The sequence below is a fragment of the Chionomys nivalis genome, chromosome 16 (genome assembly GCF_950005125.1).
Source record: "Chionomys nivalis chromosome 16, mChiNiv1.1, whole genome shotgun sequence".
Lineage (NCBI taxonomy): Eukaryota > Metazoa > Chordata > Mammalia > Rodentia > Cricetidae > Chionomys > Chionomys nivalis.
In genome coordinates this window covers 24,309,002-24,330,889 of record NC_080101.1, presented here as the reverse complement: position 1 = coordinate 24,330,889, position 21,888 = coordinate 24,309,002, and the positions used below count along the sequence as shown (strand labels likewise).

Genomic DNA, 21,888 nt, shown 5'->3' with positions numbered 1-21,888 from the left:
TTGGGGATGGTTTTGAGGCTGGCTTTTAGCACACTGTCCCTATACCTAAGCCTCTCCAGGAAACAAGCTTTCCCACACCATACTTGGACTTAATATACAGCAAAAGATGACCTTGATCTCCAAGCTAAGTTTGGTTTCCAGCTTATTTTAACAAATGAAGGAGACCTTGCTTTGTCTAGCAGGTGGGAGGCCCTGCATCTTGTCCTCAAGTCTTCAAAACACCTAACAGAACAGCACTGCTCATCTTCCACCCACAGTGGGTCACAATTACACTCAGCAGCTCTCCAGCTGTTCCTGCCTTACTCTACTCCCTCCCCAGACCCTCTCTTGGGACTTCCACCTCTCTCCCGAATGATGAGAGGCCCAAGGCTAGCTGGTCTGATGGACTACTATCCCATCCCTGGTATTCATTCCCAGCCCCCAGCCCCACTGTCCGCTGACTGTGAGTGCCAGGCTGAATGGGAAAGTACCCAGATGAGTGAAGGGAGGCTGTGCGGGGCTGCAGGGTGGTGGTGAGGATGGGAGACTCACCTGGTCCCACAGGGCCATCTGCCGGTTGTTCCATCTGGATGTACCCGTGGATAGCAGCTTCTTGAGGTTCCCCAGGAACAGCACTTTGTTGGCCCGGTGCCCCTTGTAGCTGGCTTCCTGGAGGGATAAGTGTGGTCACTGTTGAAGAGCTGTGGGGAGGGGACTCACAGCTATAGGTGGGGTTCCTGGCTCCCTGCTTGGCGCCTGATGCAACCCTGGTTGTCCCTTTTGGCACCTGTGGAGTCACTTGGTACACCTCTTCTAGGAAGGCGTCCTGGGTCCTTTCCTTCAAGTGAAACTTCCCAATTCTATTGAGAGCTGCCTCTGAGTAGAGTCAGGCAAACCTTGGCCCTCCACACTCTTTTTTCTTGAGACAGGGCCTCAAGATGTAGCCCAGGCTGGCTTTGAACCCTCACTCCTTCTGTCTCAGGATTACAACACATGCCACCAAACCCTGCCCCACTCCATCCTCGATTCCAGGAGCACAGTGAGCCCTGAGTGAGGCAGAGGGACAGTGGACATTGTCCTTTTTAGCTCCAGTGAGGAAGGATGGATGGTCCATTGTAGCTTCTGAGCAAACAGAGGCTCACAAAGCAGAAGGTGCTGGCCTACGGTGGCTGCTGTCCCCTTCCAGGAACAGAGATGAGGCACTATGGCTAGCTCTGAGGTCAGAACGGTTCACAACCCACCTGTATACATAGTCATTTCCTTTCTCTGGCCTTAGTTTTCTTATCCGTAGAGTGAACGTGGCAAATCTCAGCATCCCCTCCACCCCCACGATGCTGAGGCTACCTAAGGATGCTGCCTCCAGAGGCTGAACCCAGCTGCTGACAACACTGTCACCCCATCCTTAAAGTACCCCTGAATCTTGGCCAGCACCAACCTGGAGGACAGTCCCTAGTCGGGGGTCGACAACACGAATCTTGCGGTCTTTACAGGTGGTGGCCAGTAGGCTGCCGTTGGTGTTGAAGGACATGGAGAGGATCACATCTTGGTGACAGGCGATTGTCTTCACGGGGCTTGCAACTACAGACTCCTTTGTGTCCAGGTTCCACACCATCACCTGCTTGGCAGAGTGCTGGCACTGAGCACAGTGGCCACCCAGCCCCCACAGTCACACAGCAGCAGGCATCGGCGAGAAACACGGTATTCCCAGGAGGGAAGAGGCAGCTGGCAGCCAGGCCACTGAGAGCGAGGGGTGTGGCTGCGGCTGTATGCACAGCCGGGGATGCTGGGAGTCAGGCTGTCTTGTAATAGAAGGAAACCACCACCCACCTCTGAGCCAGAAAACATTATGCTGGGAGGACCTGGCGCGTGGGGGTCACATCCCACTTTCCGGTGCATAACCGGGGATGCCAGAGGAACCCATAGCCAGAGCAGAAGCTGTGAGTAGCATCCCCAGAGAGACATAGCCGCACACACCGTTCACATCAACAGATAAACAAGCATTTCTGACCAGAACTTCCAACAGCTTCTGTCTGTTTTGGATCTGAGAGGTTCCTGAGGTATCGCTGCGAACCCCAATACAGTCAGCAGAGAAAGAGTTGAAAAACCATAGCAATGGTCCCACCAACCCACTCTGTCTGCAGTCTGGTGTTCAAAAAACTAAGACCCAAGGAGAACCATGGGACATTCTCATACAAGTCAGAGATGAATTGCATCAGGTCCCTAGTCTCCAGGGCCCATGGCCTCGAGGCACTAGGAAGGGATGGGAAAGTGTCCGGTGGGCTCAGCCCAGCAACCTGAGGCAAGCTACAGTGGATTGAATTATGTCCTAATCCTGTCTACCTAGAACCTCAAATGGGATTTATTTGGCAACAAGGTCTTGGATGTAATTAGTTAACATGAGGCCACAGCAAATGAAGGAGGGGTCTCAATCTAACAGTAAGTGAGGGGAGGACAAGGCTGTGAAGGCAGAGACAATAGTGACAGGGAGGTGTGGAGGGGTGCTTCCCCAGGCTTGTGGACGCAATAGGCTGCCAGCACCTTGCCTGAGTCTTTCTAGTCTACAGGGCTGTCAGGGAAGTTGAGACAAGCGCCAGACTGTGGTTTTCTCTGCCCAGGAGCCCCAGACTCACCTTGTAGTCATAGCCAGCACTGAAGAGGATGTTGGCAGCCGTGGGGTGCCACTCCACCAGCCCCACCCTGCGTGCATGACCCACCAGCTCCTTCCTGTAGGTAGTGAGGTTCCTTGCCAACAGTTGCTTGGGGATGTTCCAGATCTTAATCTGGAGAGGAGACAAGGACAGGAGTGTGAGCTGGGGACATCTTGGGGATGTTGCTGTCCTCAGCCGTGGCGCAGGTAGTGCCTAGCAGAAGGACCTCGCTGTCGCTCTCTCTTGCCACCACCACCCGATGGAGAGAAAACTGGAGTCTCCTCAGGGTCCTCCATCAAGCAGGGGTGACCTTGATCAGGGGGAGGCTTCATTCTTAAACCTGCCCCAGGGACTTTAACCATTCCCACGACCCGAGGTGAGCAGGTAGGGTGGACTGAGGATAGAAGAGACTGCCACGGTAAAAGGAAGGTCTCTATCATGGGAAGAGCCCCAGGGAGAGCCGCATGGGGCCATAGCACCCGGGAAATGTTGCATGTATATTCCTTCCATTCTGCTGGGGTCTCAGGCTCAAAGTCAGTGTTCAAATCATATCCCCAAGACAGGCAGGTTTCCCAGGAGGTTTTGCTTGCATCTCAGGGACATTTATTTCCTGGTTTTGGTTTTGATAACAGGCCATGAAGTCTAACCTGCTCCATCTGCAGGACACACAGAGCTGAACCTGGGGTGGGGCTGGAGGGAGACAGGTTACAGAGGAGGAGGTGTATCCTGAAGGAGGTGGCAACTACCCCATCTGGGGAGGACGAGCAGGGAACAATTCGCAAGGATGCATTGACATGGACTAGGTCTGTTACCACCTTAGGCTCCATCATCCTGTCTGCCCCCCTGCATCTCCTGGAATCCAGAAGGGACAGCAGCAGGCCAGAGCCTTCTAGGAAGATCTGGCAGGGTGTGGTGGTACACACTTGTATCATAGACCCACTGGGGGTCTAGAGTGGGACGATCCTAAGTTTGACGTCAGTCTGGGTTACGTTGTGAAATTCTAACAAACACCCTCCAAATTAAACAACAGCAACAAAACACTACAATATTTGGCTCCCCCCAAATATCTTTCAGGACAGGCGTCATGAGGCAGGCCCGACCGTCCTTTATTCTTAGGTCTCTTAGCAATCTTCTACATGGAACTTTCTGCTTGAGCTAGTCTTGCTTTACAACCCTGGCGGGGGGGAGAGCTTGAACTTGAGATCTTCCTGCATCAGCGTCTGAAGAGCTAGGGCTGCAGGTATGCACCACCACACCCAGCCCTCAGTTTTCTGCCTTTCTCTCCTGCCTCCTACTCTGCTTCCTTCCATAATGATTTCTCTTTCCCTTTTTGTCTAAGCCGCCAGGCAGTGCTGAGTTTAATCAGGGACTATTTTAGCATCCTGTATCACTGACATTTCTAGTAGTCCCTCACTTCTGCTATATGTGGCCATGTCTCTCGAGAGAATTGGCCTCAGTTTGAAGCCAGCTCCGCTGCCCGGGCTGTGTAACTTGGGACAAGTTGCTGCTCCTTTCTAATCCTCGGCTTTTCCATGGGAGAAATGGGGCACTGGGAAGACCGAGCGAAGGGGTCAGTGTGATGTGGTCAGAATACAGTGGGATCACAAGAAATGCTGACCGTGGCTTTTATCTGTATCTGATTACAGTTTGTTTATTGAGTGCACATACTTGCCCCTGTGTCTATATGGAGGTCTGGGGACAACTTGTAGGAGTCAGTTCTCTCCTTCCACATGGGCCCTTTACCTGATGAGCTGGGTCTCAGGACTGCCCATAATTTAATTATCTGTTCACGACTGGGCCTTTGAAGTCCCCATCACTGTATTTTTGAAGCAGGTGTCTGAGGGATAACAAATGCGAGCATTGTGGGGATGAGGCATGCACTCCTGCATGGGTGGAGCAAAGATGGCTATGCTCCCAACTTTCCAGGAGGCGGGGGGGCAGGAGGATCGCTTGAATCTAGGAGTTTGAGATCACCCTCAGTAACACAGAAAGTTGGTGGGCTTGGTCTCTTGGGGTGTCTTGGGGTCATGTTCATATAAGCCCCTCCCTTTCCGTCACTCATCCACTGTGTCATGAAATGAGCTTCTATTTCCTGGTCCCCTCTCAGCATGTCACAGAGAATGAGTCTCACGGGGTCTTCCTGCGATGGGCAGAAGTAGTACACCCATTTTATGGGAGGGAAAACTGAGACCCGTCGAGAGGCATCATGGGCCCAAGCCCCACACACCCATGACGCCTCCTCCACCTCTCACTTCCTCCCTGTGAAGCCATCAGTGAGATAAAGCCGGGCCCTGGACACTGATGGCTTGGGAACTTTCCTGTCACTCACTTCCTCATGGCATTCTCCCAGAAGCACTGCCTTGGCACTCACTCACCGTGGCATCTTCAGAACAGGAGGCGATCTCAAAGTCATTGAAAGGATTCCACTTGATGTCTAAGACGTTCCCTCTGTGACCGCAGACCTTGGGGTAGTGAGGGTCCAACTTTCCTGTCTGCAAAAGAGTGTCACAGGCATGGGAGAGGAAGCCGGCGGGATGACGTTGGTTCCTCAGCCAGTTGGTCATCACCGAGGAAGCAGGTCATGTAAGGGGCAGCTCCAAGGCAGCACACCTTCCCACACACCCTGTGTGACCCTAGGGGATCACTTCACTTCTCTGAACCTTCCTGTCCTCTTTGGTACATGGGAGGATATGAGTGTTTCACAGCGGTCTGGCCCAGTGCCCAGCAGGTGCTCAGCTCCAGGAACTAATGTGGTATACAGAACCCTTTCTGAAAACGGCCTGGCAGTTCCCCAGGAGTTAAATGCTAAGAGATACCACGTGATCCAGCTGTTCTGTTCCTAGATGTATCCCCGAGAGGAACGAAAACATGGAAACACTCGAGACTCACTCATCCTCAGCATCCACAGCAGCGCTATGACAACCAGAAACTGGAGGCAGCCCAGGCGCCCACCGAGTGACATGCGGAATGCACAGTGTGCGGCACAGTTATGTGGTGGGATATTATTCAGCCAGAAAAAGGGATGCTGTAAAGGCACCTTAAAGCAATATCCTAAGCGAGAGAAACAGGCACGAAAAGCTACTTATCAACAGGTGAGGTGGCACACCCCCGTGACTCCAGCACGGGGGAGGCTGGGCAGACAAATCAAGACGAGTCGAGGTCAGTCTGGACTCACATAAACATAGAGCCAGTTATTAGTTAGGCGCTGGAGGCATGTACCTAGTTTCCCAGCAAATGAGGAGGCTGAGGCAGAAGGATCTTTGGCGCCCAGAAATTGAAAGCCTGGCAGGACAGTGAAATGGTCTCTTCCGCGTACATGCATTACCTAGGGATCCCACTTGGATGATGCTCAGACATAGGTCACTGTGTGAGCAGTTTAGTCCCACCCCGTACCTGGCTCACAGAATCCCAACTACTGCATTTGGAGAGGCCAGTGCCAAGGGTGGGGGTGGCTCCCTCCCTCCCTTCCCCTTTGCTTTCTGTCTTTATTATTATTATTTTAAATTTTCATTTATTTTATGTGTATGGATGTTTTGCCTACATGTCTGTCTGTGCACCATGTACCCAGGGAGACCAGAGACCAGAAAAGGGCACTGAATCCTTTAGCACTGGAGTTTGGATGACTGTGAGCTGCCTGTGGATCCTGGGTTTCACCCAGGTCCTCTGGAAGAACAGTCTGTGCTCTTAACCCCCGAGCTGTCTCTCCAGTCCTGCCCCAGACTTTGTTTTTGTTTTTTTGTTTTTTTTGGTTTTTCGAGACAGGGTTTCTCTGTGGTTTTGGAGCCTGTCCTGGAACTAGCTCTGTAGACCAGGCTGGTCTCGAACTCACAGAGATCCGCCTGCCTCTGCCTCCCAAGTGCTGGGATTAAAGGCGTGCGCCACCACCGCCTGGCGAGACTTTGTTTTTGTTTCAGGCTCCAAGTGTAGCCAGGAAGGATGACCTTGATCTCTGGACCTCCTTATCTCTTCCTTCTGGGAGCTGAGACTGTAGGTGAGCAGGACCAGGCCTGCTCTACCATGCTTAGCTCTTTTTGATTTTTTTTTTTGGTCTAATTATTATTTTATCATTTTGATTATTTTCTTTTGAAACAGTCTCATTCTATAGCCCAAGCTAACCTGGAACTCTCTGTAGACCAGGCTGGCCTTGAACTCACGGCAATCCTCTTGTCACAGTTTCTAGAGTGTTGGGATTACAGGCATATGCCACAGTGCCTCTCTCTCTCCCCCTTCCCCCATCTCTCTAGACATTAGGACATTATTTGACACATATGAAAAATGTTTCATATGAAATATTGCAATGTTAAACTTATTTGCTTTATTTAAGAAATATGCTAAGGAAATTGGTATTATATGTGTAACTTACTCTCAAATGGTTCAGACAAAACAAACATTAAATCAAGCCTGGAAGTACAGGATATTTATGAAGCTGAAGTAGGAAGGTGACAAGTTCAAGGCCAGCCTGGGAAACTTTGTGGGTCTCCAAATTCTACAAAGTGGAAAGCAGGGTAGGGCCTGTAACTCAGAGGCAAAGTCCCTTCCTAGCATGCTGAGGACCCTGGGCTCAGTCCTCTCCACCACCAAAGAATAAAGAAGTGTGCATACACACACTCAACAAACATGAGCTACATCATTTGTTACTTATGTTTGAGAAGCGGGACAAAAGGCTGCCCCTCTCTGTCAAATGACTCTGCCTCTGTTTTCAGAAGTAGGAGCCTCCTGTATAGGACAGACAGGTCATGTGCAACTCAGCTTCCAGGAAGAGGACCAGTCTTAGCTACCAGCACCTTGCCCAGCCTCCAGGTCATTCCATACACTGTCTTCAGAGTGCCCCAGCGCCCCCTCACATGTAGGCTGTGTTGATCAGGCTGGCCTTGAACTCCTGATTCTCCTACCTCCACTTTTCATGAGATAGGATTACAAGGCATTTTAGGTGTACACCACTACAACTGGCTTTCAGGGTAAGGTTTTAAAATTAAAAGCCAACCAAGTCATGTACCCATGTCCACTCCGCAAGCCCCTTCCTCAGGCTTGCGCTGTAACCATCTCTTCCTTGTAGGTCTGCGAAGGGTTAGATGAGACAGCCCAACAGGGAGGGAGGAGCTGAGGTAAATGCTCAGCCAGAGTAGCTACACCTGTGGCAGTCTGTATCTCAAAGCAAAGAAAGAAAAATAAAAAAGCAAACAGAAGAAAACGCACTATAGCTGTACTTGCAGATGGTGAGACACACACAGACTTCTTTTTACATCACTGATTTCTTTTTATTTCTTTTCTTTTTTTTTTTTTTTGAATAGGATCTTTTGTAGCTCAGGACTGGCTTTCAACCTGTTATGTAGACAAGGATGGTTCTGTATTTTTATTTCATTCTATTTTGGCTTTTCAAGATAGGGTTTCTCTGTGTAACAGCTCTGGCTATCCTTGAACTCATTCTGTAGACCAGGGTGGCCTCGAACTCACAGAGATGATACAGCCCAACAGGGAGGGAGGAGCTGAGGTAAATGCTCAGCCAGAGCAGCTACACCTGTGACAGTCTGTGTCTCAAAGCAAAGAAAGAAAAATAGAAAAGCTGCTCTGCCTCCTGAGTGCTGGGATTAAAGGCACGCACCACCATTGCCCGGCTTGGTTTTGTACTTTTTAGTCTCAACTCTGGTTTCTAAATGCTGGGGTTACATGACCACACTATCTTTGCTATTTTTTAAAGCAAATTTTCATTTTTTTCATATCTTTGGCAATTAAAACAAATAGCATTTATTTATGTAATCCCAGCACTTGGGAGGCAGAGGCACGACTGTCCCTAGGCAGCAAGTGCCAGATCAGCTAGGCCTGTGAAATGAGAACTTGTCTTAAACAATACCAACGGAACTATAATATTTCTGAAAAGATGGTCTTTCTAGTATTAGTCAAAAATTTGTCCTACAAGTTCAAAGCATTTTCAGAGAGTAGGAATGGTGGGCACATGGACCAGGCTTTCTAATGCTGACCTGTGGCAGGCATCACTAATGAATCACAGCACAATCAAGCACAGACTAGAGGAGGGACACTCCCAGAGTCATTAGGACTCAGAGGAACAGAGCTAGAGAAAGAGCCCTGGTCTCTGCCCAACAAACTGAAGTGAATCTCTAGTGGACTTCCTGTGCTCTGAGGAGTTCTAGTCTTCTCTGAATTGTGTCCTGACCCCCCCTTCCTACATTCTTTCCCTTTTCTTGTACCATTTCCTGGGTCAAAGGGCATGGCAGTACACAATACAGAATCTTTTGCTATAGGCCTGATTGCTCTGGGCCTTTATCTCTGTTCTCTGGCCCAGAGCCATGCCCTCATTTCTGCCCTGCAGGTTTCTCAGGAAATGCTAATTGTCAGACAGGTCTTGGGCTAACCCTAGGCAAGCTGCCAAGAGCCCGCTGACACTACACCCTCACCTCCTTCAGAGCCTGTGGCTTCAGGGCTAGGCTGACCATGGGAGCTGAGCTCTTCTGGGACCCCCAAAGCAGAAGCACCATCATTCCATTCTCCTCAGGCCTCAGGGGCTGTCTGTGTCATTCAAGACTCAGGCATTGGTGACATTAGTCAGGGCTGCTAAAAGCCTGTCAGGGAGGGACATTTATAATCAGGAAGCCATTTCTACCTTTTTGTAAATTAGATGAGCACTCAGCCAGGGACGGGCCTCTGGTTTACTGGGACACAAGCTTTAATTCAGGGGTGAATCTCAAACCAGAGAAGCCTGGCTGGCCACGGGAGCTGGCTACCAAGAGGCCTACAAGCCACCAGGGGGCTGTCCTGAGGCAGGTGGAGAGGGCAGGAAGTTGCAGTCCCGACAAGGCAGAATGAAGGGGTGGGGGTGGGGGGTAAGGCCCAGCTCCTGGGACGGGAAGGGCTGCCCAGGGCCATGGCACATTGCTACAACAGTAAGCTAACAGCTTCAAACGTCCCCCAGGTGCAAGGTGAAGACGGGAGGCAAGGGTAGGAGAGAAGGTAGAGGAAGGTCACGCTGTACAGTTCATCTGACTCCTGCTTCCTGGGGTTGGACCCCCCACCCCAACCCTACCACTCCTTACTGTTCAAGCTGGGCCTCTGAGCTCTGCTCAGGCCCACAGTTTCTTTCTCTACAGAACAGGGTCAGGAAAAAAATTCACTTGCAGTGGGGGTGAGGGAGGAGATGTACAGATATGGACGGAGAACTTGTCTGGGATGGAACGTTTCACAAACCAGCCTGTTTCCCTTCATCTGGGCTATCAACTACCCAACTAAAGCTCTGTGGGTGAAGGGGAGGAACCCGGGGTGTCATACATGCTAGGCAGCCTTTACTACCACTGGGCTACACCCAAAACACACCCAACTTTAATTGTTGCTTGGTATGTTCCAGGGCCCCGGGATATACTTAGTGTGAGAACATACTGTTCCAGGGGTGAGGGTAGAGTTAAGCATGCACACAAATGTGCATACATGCACGCACGCGTGCACACCCACATGTATCCACACACCAATACACACAGCACACATACATGTGCGTGCACACACAACCACATATGTGCATATATGCAGACATATGTGCACACACATGCATACACACATGCATACACTTGCATACATGCACACAAAAGACACACAGAGACAGACATATGCATGAATATATAATACACAGATAAAAAGACAGACACATGCACACAGATAAACACACACATATGCACATGGACACAGACAGACACACACACGTACATGAGTTCAGGAACAGACACACCACTACCTATGGTGGCTGAAGGAGGGCCAGTCTGCCTCCGAGAACCCAGTGAACTGTCCTATTTCCTCTAGGGCAGCACAGTCATGGGACCCATCTGGTCCCTCAGGCCCTGGGTCTCTTTGATCTGGTCCCTGTGCAGCAATGGCCCAGGACTCACCTCCTTTCTCCTTTCTTCCTCCATACCCCATCCAAAGTCCACATCCCTAGTGCCCTGGGAGGCCCTGGTACAGGCCCAGATCTAGAAGCACATCCCATTCCTGTCTGGAAGCTCCAGGCAGTTTCTGCCCACACCTTGCCATTCCCCTTTGTACCCCAGTAGGCTTTGGTTGCCAAGGCTGCAGGGTAGGTTGTGAAACTCACCCTCTGGCCTTCCTCCAGAGGCTCACTGCACAGGGCACAGGGGAGAGGCACCCTGCCTGAGGTGGCACCCTTTATGAGCCTTGAATCTCTGCTTGGGACAGCCTGGTACTATGGTAACACCTAGTACATACAGGAAGCTGTGGCAATGTCAGACATTTCCCAAGCCAGGCTCTCCCCTGCACTTCCGGTAGGGCACTGGGGCTATGCTGCTTTTCACCCAGGCTCTGGGCCTGACCTGGCTGCAGCCTGAGGAACCCGCGCATAAACAGCCAAAGCTCTGCAGCCGCAGGGGCTTAAGAGAACAGGTGGCTTTCTAGCCATACCCAGTTACAGGCTTCTCATCTATGGTGCACAGGGCGCTGGCAGCCAATCTGGACGAGGAGCAATGCTTCCTCCAAGCAGTGTGGGTGAGGCCCCAGCCTGCACAAATACCCCTGCACACACTATGTTACAAAGGGCTGCCGTGCTGCTGAGTTCTAGGGGAAGGGGCACAGGTGGGTTCCTGTCTCTTTCTCTATCTTTAGTGCCTGCTCAGAAAACCTAGATGTGGCCAGGTGTGGTAGCTCACACCTTGTAATTCAGTCTTTGGGAGGCTGAGGCAAGGAAGACTACAAGCTTGAGGCAAGCCTGGGCTAGGTAGGGAGGCCCTTTCCTAAAGAGAAAAGCAAAACCGCCTACAGAGATAAAGTGTGTTTTCATAGAAGCATCTCAAATAAGGATGTTGAAAGCAAAAAATGAAAGAAAGAAAGAAAGAAAGAAAGAAAGAAAGAAAGAAAGAAAGAAAGGAAAAAGAAAGGGGAGCAAGAGAGAGAGAGAGGTGGGGAAGGAAGGAAGGAAGGAAGGAAGGAAGGAAGGAAGGAAGGAAGGAGAAAGAAAGGAAGGAAGGGAAAAGGGAAGGAAAAAGAAGCCAGATATGGTGGTGGACTCCAGTACTTCCAGCATTTGAGAGGCAGAGGCAGGAAAACTGTCATAAGTACAAGACCAGTGTGGTCTACACAGAGAGTTCCAGGTTAGCCAGGGCTCAAACTAAACCAAAAAAAAGCAACAGCTAGCTGGCCATGGTGGCACAAGCCTTTAATTCCAGCACTCAGGAGGCAGAAGCAGGAGTTCTGTGAGTTCCAGGCCAGCCTAATCTACATACTGAGTTCTAGAACAGCCAAGGCAATGTAGGGACCTGTCTCAACATCGCCCAAAACAAAAAAACAACAAAACAAAACAAGAGCATCAAACAATGAACGCTGTTTACTTAGGGACAGAATGCCTGGGGTCTTGTGTCAGTGCTCGCTCCTCATCTTTTTAAACAACACACCTCAGGATTTTATTTCCAAAAGAAAACTTTTTAAGAAAAGTAAATAACCCTGGTCATATATCTTATTTAGCTTCAAACTTCAAATTTTAAGCTTCGCTACATTTTTAAATCTCATAAATTACACCCTTTGAGAACCGTAACAGCACAAGATCATATACCCAGCTGCCGTAAAGACAGGTGAGGGCAACTTGCCCTGAAAAGCCTTCCACATCTTCGTGGGGGTGTCCTTTCCCTTTCCGATGATAGTCTCCCAGCCAGCGGGCATATGGGTGGATGTCCAGAGAACCTGGGCTGAGTGAAAACAGCCAAGTTCAGGGCCACACTGGAGTGCTTGCTGATGGCCTGGCAGTATGTGTGTGTGTGTGTGTGTGTGTGTGTGAGTCCCCAGTGCCAAATGATTCAAATGCAAAGGTGGCAGGGCTGTCCAGTCCTAGTTACCCAGCCTTATAATGCCAACAGTAATGAAGTGGAGAACGAATTAGCACTCGCCAGGGGTGAAGGAGGAAGTGGGGGTGGTGAGGAGTGTCTGTGCAATAGGCCAAGGAGAGGTCTGTGGGGTGACACACACACCCTCACCAAGGCTGTGATACTGAACTGCAGTACTCTTGGTTGAAGGGAGTCAGTTCAAAGGCAGTCAGGATCTCTGCACTGGCTTCTCGCTCTGCCTAAACATGTTCTTCAGCATCAAAGCCGTTGTCTAGGGGCATCTCCTAAAGAAGGCCTTCCTGAACCATCCTGGGTGAAGCAGGCCCCCCAACCCTTGTCATCATCCACCACACAAACCTGATATGCATTGCCTGAACACGCTGATATTTTCATCAGTAGTAAATGCAAATTAGAATTGGAGTAGTAAACCAATTCGTTTTCTTTTTCCTGCTCTGGGGATCGAACCCACAACCTTGTGGATTCTCCTACCCAGCTACACTCCCAGCCCTAATTAATTCCTTAATTAGTGAAGAATGTAGATCATTTGATGGACAAAACCTTTTAGAAGTACCCAGAGTCGGGAGAAACTTGCGGCAAACGAGGAGCTTCTAGGCCCCTCTATCCCTGACCTGTAGACAGCTCCTCCAGCAGTGACCTGTACATCTCTCTCTGACTCATTCTTCTCCAGCTTGTAAACCTTCATCTCCCTAGAGCACAGTTTTCCACGTCTCGCCCTGGCAGTCAAGGCCCTTTTGGCAAAGCCCAATCTGCTTCTCCAGGGCTCTTTCTTTGCTTCCTCATTTTCAAAGCCTGCTCTTCAGTTCTGGTCAGACTGCGTTTGGAATTGTTCTCAGAGAACTCCACACCTCTGTCGGGGGCCCTTCCTTTGGCCATTGAGAACCACGCTGCTTAGCAGCCTGAACAATGGTTAGGTAATTGGCTCAGTCAATGAAAATCTGGCAGCAACCAGCACAGCAGTAAACAAGGCCCACCCCTCCCCCTCTCTCATAACATTACAGGTGGGAGTGGAGGCACCGAGCCCCCCCTCCACCCCGCACAGAGTCCTAAGCAAGAAACATTCTGTGGGGTGTATTTTAGGAAAGGGGAATGTACTGGGCCTCAGGAATAGGCCTTTATGTAATCCCTGAGCAGGAGAGGGGGAGGCAGGTGGATCTGTTCAAGTCTCATCTTCAGCTACAGAGTGGTTATCCATGAACCTGGTATGTGTTTCCAGTTATTCATGCCGTCTTTTATGAGTCCTTCAATAGTGCTCTGTAATTTTCTCCTAAGCCTGGTTTGTTTGTGTAAAACAAACTTTGTGTCTGTTTGTTTGTTTGAGACAGGGTTTCACTATGTAGTCCTGGCTCTCCTGGAACTCACTGTATAGATCAGGCTGATCTGAAACTCACAGAGATCCTCCTGCCTCGGCCTCCCGAGTGCTGAGATTAAAAGTGTGTGCCACCATGCCCGGCTAGGTGTGCAAGTTTTATTCTACTAGAAATGTTTAGTGACATTTGCTATTTCTGTAATGTACAAATGTAATTCATTTTTAAATTCTGAGTTTTATATTTAGCTATTTTTTTAAAACAATCGACTACATACTCTGTTTACATTTGCATGTCTGGACACATGCCATAGCACACGTGTGGACACGAGAGACGTTTTCAGGAGTCAGTTCTCTCTTTCCACCATTTAGGGGCCAGGGGTTGGACTTAGGTTGCCAGGCTTGATGACAATCAATCACCTTTACCCTCTGAGTCATCTCGGCAGCCATCACGGGCCATTACTTTTCGACAGAACGCTCATGACTGTATCCTTTACGTGTGTCATGCTGGCGTTATTTACCAAGGCTAACAGTCCAACAGTGGGCAAGAGTACACCGCTGACCCATGGTGCAGCGAACCAGAAGGGAACAACACTGTGTATAATATTCCAGCCACAAATACACAAGTGGTCCAATCATGAGGCAAGAGCCTGACAAATCTAAATTTAGTCACGATCTACAAAATCACCAGCCATCGCTCCTTAAATACAAAATATGTAAGATCCTTAAAAGATGACAAGGCGACACGAAAACTCAATGTAATGCGTGGTCCTGAACTGGAGTCTAGATCAGGTAGAAATCAGTGTAAGGGTAGGGACAATGAACGGGAAATTTGAATGTGGACTGCATGCTCTCATTCCTTCACAGATCCTTTAGTTTCCAGGAAGTAGTTCTGTAAAATGGCCCTGTTCTTACAGAGTGTGATTGATGGGCAGTATTTGGGGGTGAAGGGTTAGATCGATAACTGTTTCCAAGCACACGCATATATAAACACGCGCGCACACACACGCACTCACTGCAGTGCGGCAAAGGTTAATAACTGGGAAGCCACATTTTTTTTTCTCCAGTTTTCAAGACAGGGTTTCTCGGTAGCTTTGGAGCCTGTCCTGAACTAGCTCTTGTAGACCAGGCTGGCCTCAAACTCACAGAGATCCGCCTGCCTCTGCCTCTGGAGTGCTGGGATTAAACACATGCACCACCACTGCCCGGCTCACAATTACCTTTGATTCCCAGTGCTACACTTTGGGTATAGAGTGGCTCTCAGAAGGTCTGTGCTGAAGATGATGTCCCCGGTAGGTGTGACTAGGATGTGGGGGAGTCTTGAGGAAGTAGGGCCTAACAGGAGGTGGCTGGGGGCATGCCCCTGGCAGGAGACTGGGGTGGGAACAGTAGAATCTCCCAGTGTTCAGGAGATTGAGGCAGGAGGATTCCAAGTTTGGGCCTAGTGTGGTCTACACTGGGAGATCTGTCTCACAAAAGAAAAGGGATGGTGGGGCTATGGTCTCTTGCTTGTTGGTGATGTGTGAGCAGAGAGAGCTATCTGGCTTGTGCTTCCCCTGAGATGTGCCACCTTCCCAAAGTAACAGTGTATCACTGACTGAAACTGCTCAAATGCAGCCTTAGCCAAGCTCTTTCTGCATCTACAGGGGTCATTGTAAGTGCCCCCTTGCAGCTGTTAAACGATGATTTTCCTAGCAAGCCACCTTTAGATTCTAAAATAAGTCTACCTTAAAGCAGATGTAACTTCTTCCTTTGTTTTTAAAAAATACCGTTTCGGACTGGAGAGATGGCTCAGCGGTTAAGAGCACTGACTGCTCTTCCAGAGGACCCGGGTTCAATTCCCAGCACCCACATGGCAGCTCACAGCATTCTGAAAAGGCAGTTCCACGAGATCTGACACCTTCACACCAATGAACATAAAGTTAAATAAATCATTAAAAAAAATACCGTTTCATTCATGTATCCCAGGTTGGCCCTGAATGCGCTAAGCAACCTTTGAAGCCTGAGCCTCCTGCCTCCATATCCTAAATGCTGGGATTATAGGCGTGTTCCACCATGTCCCGTTTCTGGGGTGCTGAGATTATGGGCATGTTCCACCATGTCCCGTTTCTGGGGTGCTGAGATTATGGGCATGTTCCACCATGTCCCGTTTCTGGGGTGCTGGGATTATGGGCATGTTCCACCATGTCCTGTTTCTGGGGTGCTGGGATTACAGGCATGTTCCACCATGTCCCGTTTCTGGGGTGCTGGGATCGAACCTGGAGATCCAGGAACAGCAGGCAAGCAAGCACTCCCCTAACTGAGCCACTTCTCCAGATCACATGTGCCCCCTCTGTAGGCAGAATATCTTTGCTAGTCAGGTTTCATTCCTCTTCTGGAGGGCAGCTGATCTGTGCATTTCTTGTTCTGTCCTTATGTGGTTTTGGAATTAAGGTTATGCAAACTTCCCAGAACACCAGAGGGAGTAAGTAGCCCCTTTCCCTATTTCTGAAAGAGTTCGGAATAGTTTAGAGGAATCGCTTCCTTGAAAGCTTTGTAGGACTTTTTTTTTTTTTTTTTTTTGGTCTCATTTTCTTCCTCTCTCAGTCCCTCTTTTTAAAAATTATTTATTTTTATGTGCATTGTGTTTTGCCTGCATGAATGTCTGTGTGAGGGTGCCAGATCCCTGGAACTGGAGTTACAGACAGTTGTGAGTTGCCTTGTAGGTGCTGGGAATCGAACCTGAGTCCTCTGGAAGAGCAGCCAGTGCTTTTAATCACAGAGCCATCTCCACCCTGAAGGCTCCGCAGGACTTTGTAATGGTATCTACCCTGGCATTGTTCTTATGTGTATCTGTTTCTGTAAAATGCAACAACCATGCCCCAGAGGGCATGGACTTGAAATGTTCAGTCACATGAACACTTGGGCAATAAGCCAACAGATAAACAGGACCCAGCCCTCCCAGGTCATGACAGGAGCCATCACTAGAGTGTAGGAACCTTTGGGGTGCCTGGCTTCACAGCCACTCCCTGCTGCAGGAGGGAACTAGTGTCTTGGTTCTCATGGTATTCCCTAACTTGGTTTTCTTTGAAAATTTACCACTTAATTACTTGTTCCTTATAGTACAACTGTTTTTAATTTTAGGGAAATGGGATGACAGCATCTGTACTTTGTAATCTCAATGTGAGATTGTTGTATGTGGCTATGTATGCTAAGTACTTTGGACAGCAACTTATCTACTGATACAGGGGTTTTTCCACTTGGTATATAATATGAACAATACTCTCACACTCAATTGCTTGCTAACCCTTATTTTTCCTTCAAGTTTTTTTTTTTGAGACGATCTCATGAAGCCCAGGCTACCCTCAATCTCCTTACCTAGCCGAGGACGATCTTACTTCTAACCCTGGCACCCTCACTTCCGAGTGCTAGGATTATAGGTGTGCATAGTCATGCTGGGTTTATGCAGCACTGGGGGATAGAGCTCACGGCTTCATGCATGTTAGCACGAACTCTACCAACAGAGCCTCATCCTCGACCCCACGAACTGAATTCTTTAGTAAGCAAATACCCTCAGCCAGGTGTGGTGGCTCACATCTGTAATCCCAGCACTCTGGAGGCAGAGGCAGGATGGTTGCCATGAATCTGAGGCCAGCATAGGCTGCAGAGTAAGACCCTGTCTCAAAATGGGATGGTGTTTAAGAGCTGGCTCAATAGTTAAAAGTGAAGATTACTCTCATAGAGGACCCAAGAGTTTGGTTTGCAGCACCCACGTCAGGCAGCTAACAGCTACAATTCCAGTTCCTGGGATTGAGCACCTCTGGTGTCCATGTGCACTTGTGCACAGTGTACTCGAGCTCGTGCATGTGCACACGCACACACACACACACAAAGCAAATATCTTTTTCTTCTACATCACAATTTACCACTTCTTTCCATTGTTTCTTTGAGGGAAGTGTTTTATTGGTCGATTTGTTAATGGTTGCAGGACTGTCCAAGCTTTTGATTCCTACTTGAATCAGAACACCAGGAGTCTGCCCACTTCACCCATGCTTTCAGATTACGGTCCTCGGCTTGCTCGACTTCTGCTTTTTTTTAAATGCATGTGTACATGTGTGTATGTGTGTGTGTATGTGAATGTGTGCAGCTACCTGTGGAGACTGGTTCTAGGCACTGTGAGTTGCCAGGAGTGGACGCTGAGAACCAAACTTGAGTTCCCTGGAACTGCCGATGGTCTCCTAACTGCTGGGCCGTCTCCCCTGACTTCTGCCTTTTATCCCCCCCCCCCTCAGCTTTCTTTGGGTTTGCTCCCTTTGTTTACCCCTAAGGTTGAATGCTCCCTCACTAACTTCAGTCTTCTCCTTCTCTAATGGAAGCATTAGTGTTGTGCCCCCCTGGCTGGATCCATCCCTTGAATGCCTGGTGTTTATAGATTCATCTGATTATCACTCATTTACAAGCATTTGAAATTTGCACTTCACAGGGGATGTGGCTCTGTGGTTGAACACTTAACTAGCAAGTACAAAGTCTGATCTCTAGCACTATTTAAAAAAGTTGATTGGAGGGCGGTGGTAGCGCATGCCTTTAATCCCAGCACTCGGGAGGCAGAGGCAGGCGGATCTCTGTGAGTTCGAGGCCAGCCTGGTCAAAGAGAGCTAGTTCCAGGACAGGAACCAAAAAAGCTACAGAGAAACCCTGTCTCAAAAAAAAAAAAAAGTTGATTGGATGAATTTATATATATATACATACATACATACACACACACACACACACACATACATACATATACACAAAGGGGTTTATTAAAGCAGCTTACAGGCTGTGGCCCAGCTAGTCAGGGGACCCTTTAGGGTGTCCCTTGGTGTTACCATGTCTTGTGATTAAAGCCAATGGAAAACTACAACAACACAATCCAGGCAGAAAAAAAAAGGGCCCAGATGCTTCAGGCTGTGTAAGCTTGACAATCTGAGTTCAATTCTCAAAACCCACATAAAAAGCTAATATGGCCAGGTGGTGGAGGAGCAAACCTTTAATCCCAGCACTAGGGAGGCAGAGGCAGGTGGATCTCTGTGAGTTCGAGGCCAGCCTGGTCTACAGAGTGAGTTTCAGGGTAGCCAGAGCTGCCTGTCTCCAAATAACAAAATAAAACAAAACCTAAAATGCTGGGTGTGATGATCCATAACTCTCATCCCAGCACTGGAGAAACGTAGGCAGGTGAATCTCTGTGACTGAGGTCAGCTTGGTCTATACAGCAAGTACCAGGTGATACAGGGCTACTTAGTGAGACCCTGTCCCAAGGAACTGAAAAACAAAGCAAACAAACCAAAAGCCCACCCCAAACAAAAACAAAAAACTGGTTGTGGCAGTGCTCTTGTGTATTCTAGGAGATGGGAGGAGGAGACAGGAGAATCAGCTAGAAGCTGGAGCGCCAGCTAGCCTGGAGTAAGCTGCATAGCGGTAGAGATAATAATGGGGACCCCACCTCCACAAGCTGCGGGTGAGAACTGACTCCTAGAAGCTGCCCTTTGGCTTTCGCATTTGCGCTGTGGCATGCACGTAAACACACACACACACACACACACACACACACACACACACACACAGGAATGCATGCACACTAAATAAATAAATAACCAAAAACAAAGTAAGCAGATTTTCACTTTGATTCCTCCTCTGGCTTATAAATTTGGAAATGTGGCACACACCTGAAACTCACCCTCGGGGGTGAATTTAGGAGGCGAGGTCAAAGCCGACCTTGGCTACACAGAATTAAAGAGCTGGACTACAGGAGACCCTGTCACGAAGAAGCAAGCAAGCAAACACTCCAAACGAGAGGGGACAGCTGGCCTCATTGAACTTGTCTGTGGTCACTGGTTTCTAAAGCCTCGGTGCCGGGAGGAGGAAAGCAACCTGTGAACTCATGTCACGCGGGGCTTTGACTGCGCAAGTCCTCGGTGCTCCAGGCCTGCTTCTGGCCTTTCAGCAGACTCTTGCTTGCCAGTCTTGGTGACGCCTCAGCTGCCTGATCTAAGTCTGTGGGCTGCTTTGTTTTCCCATGGTTCCCCAGCCCCTTTGGCCATGAGGTAGAAGTGCAGCCTGGGAGCCCCCCTCTCTCCCAGGCCTGCCTCTTCAGGTGGTCTGCCAAAGGCAGGTTCAGCGCTGGTGTCCCACAAAGACCCCGCTATTAGGGTGATCTCTCTGAACCTGTCACTCTGTAAGTTCAAACACTGAGTGACATTAATGGTTCATGGCCCACTGCTGGCTCCAAGGGTAAGTGTTTGCCCTTCTGCCTGTTGGTTCCCTCTCCAATGTAGGTTCTAGCCCAACACTTGTTTCTGTGCCTCCCATCCCCACCTCTCAGGAAGGGGAAGTAGCTTGGGCAAGTTCCCATTTCACACGAGTCCAGCAATGTACTAATAATTATATTTCATTCAAGAGAGAAAACAGGAGTGAGCACTGTTCCGCATGCATGAGAGAAGGTCTTAGAAGGGGCTGGGCCAGCTGCTGAACGTTCACCCAAGAAGGAAAGGTTCTTCCCCAAGAAGGAAACCAAGACTCAAAGAGCTGGCTGACGTAAGCTCACACAACTAGGAAAGCAGGCCAGGCCTTCAATCATACTCAGACTGGGCTCCCTATCTTTTCCATCAGTCCCGTAGGCTCTAGAGATGAGTCGGGGCCCTGGGATCACTAGGGTTCTTACCTGGTGCAAGGGGATGACGAGGAAGGCCCCCCCGCCGGCGCATTCAGTGACCACAGCGATGAAATGGGGGTTCACGGCACAGAAGTGGTTGTCATGGACACTGCGCGTGATGGGCACCGAGTCGTAGCAGTTCTCTTTGCTGGCGGGCTTGCCGTAGACGTGTCGGAACTTGGAGCTGCGGTACTGGGGGTGCCATGACATCTGCAGGGGATGGAGGGACCAACGGGCGTGAGGCTCACTGCCTCATCAAGGGGCATACCTGAGGCTTACTTAACAGGCACAGCTGGAGCAGCGGTCAGGTGTCACTGCTGATTCTGTTTGAGGCAAGGTCTCAGTATGTAGGTCAGGCTGACCTGGAACTCACTGCGTAGGCCAGGATGGCCTTGAACTTGTGATTGTTTTGCCTTAACCTCTTGAGTGTTAGGATTACAGGTTGTGCTACCAAGTCTGGTGACAGGGGCCAGTTCTACAAAGGCAGAGGTCCACTATGAAGGACAGCCAGGTGAGCAGGCTATCCGAGGAGTCATTATTATTGATCTGTTTGCTGATATATTAAGGCTTTTCTGTTTCTTTTTCAAGTACGAGCCCCCCCAAAGCAGAGGGACCACAGAATATCGGCTACAGCCTCCACCCCCAACTCTTCTCTCCAGACAAGCTCTCCTGCCAACTAAGCAAGAACCAGTGCATCTTCTGCAGCCAGCCGGTCTGGCCTCCAGTTCTAACTCTGCCTCACAGGGATGGACAAATGACATAAACCTTGGGGGTCTCCATACTCTTGTCTATAAAATGGGCTGACCTAAGTACCTGTCTCACAGACTTGTGTCTCGCCTCTGGAAAGGGACTTGCTGCTCTCCACGGATGGACGAAACCACCCAGTGCAGAGCAACGCGATCGCCAATACCCATCTGCCCCACCCCAGTCCTTGTTTCCATTATCAAGGTTTGTCCAGACCTTTGCAATGGGGGAGGTGTCTCAGAGGTGGGGGTAAGAGACATCTCATAAGGTCAGGCCCTCTGTGCGCAGCACGGGAGTGTCTGCATTGTGTGACCGTGTACACACATCTGTGCACACAACTTGCCTTCATTCATCAGGGAACTCTTGGGGTGCTGGCATTGTCCCAGGTGTGTTCGGGACCTTCTGCTCAGGGACCCTGCCTTCATGGGTGGCTTTGATGACTCAGCAATTCAGGAGCCACAGTTTAAGTTTCCCTGCTAGTAGGCACTTGTCCCAACAGCAGGCAGGGCCTACATCATCCCTCCAAAGCAGCCTTCTCTCGGGAGGGGCACTGGGACAGCTTCCACTTGGCTGCTATCCTATCCGTGTGTGCCCAGTGGCTTGAGGGCCTGGGATTAGGCTGGGGGCTGGAAATCTCCACCCTGACAAAGCCTTAGTTGACTCTAGGTGTGACAGCCCTGGCGGGTATTTCCCAAT

At 49.7% G+C, this 21,888-nt stretch overlaps 1 protein-coding gene across 1 annotated transcript in view; it reads right to left on the bottom strand.

Moving 5' to 3' along the window:
* Coro2a (coronin 2A) overlaps positions 1 to 21,888 on the bottom strand; it is a 57,359-nt gene that overhangs the window by 8,619 nt on the left and 26,852 nt on the right. Inside the window, exons 2-6 of the mRNA XM_057791009.1 lie at positions 20,458 to 20,658; positions 5,003 to 5,119; positions 2,610 to 2,759; positions 1,415 to 1,594; positions 532 to 648 (exon numbers count right to left, since the gene is read on the bottom strand). Coding sequence (XP_057646992.1) covers positions 532 to 648; positions 1,415 to 1,594; positions 2,610 to 2,759; positions 5,003 to 5,119; positions 20,458 to 20,658 — 765 coding nt within the window. The remainder of the gene's footprint in view (positions 1 to 531; positions 649 to 1,414; positions 1,595 to 2,609; positions 2,760 to 5,002; positions 5,120 to 20,457; positions 20,659 to 21,888) is intronic.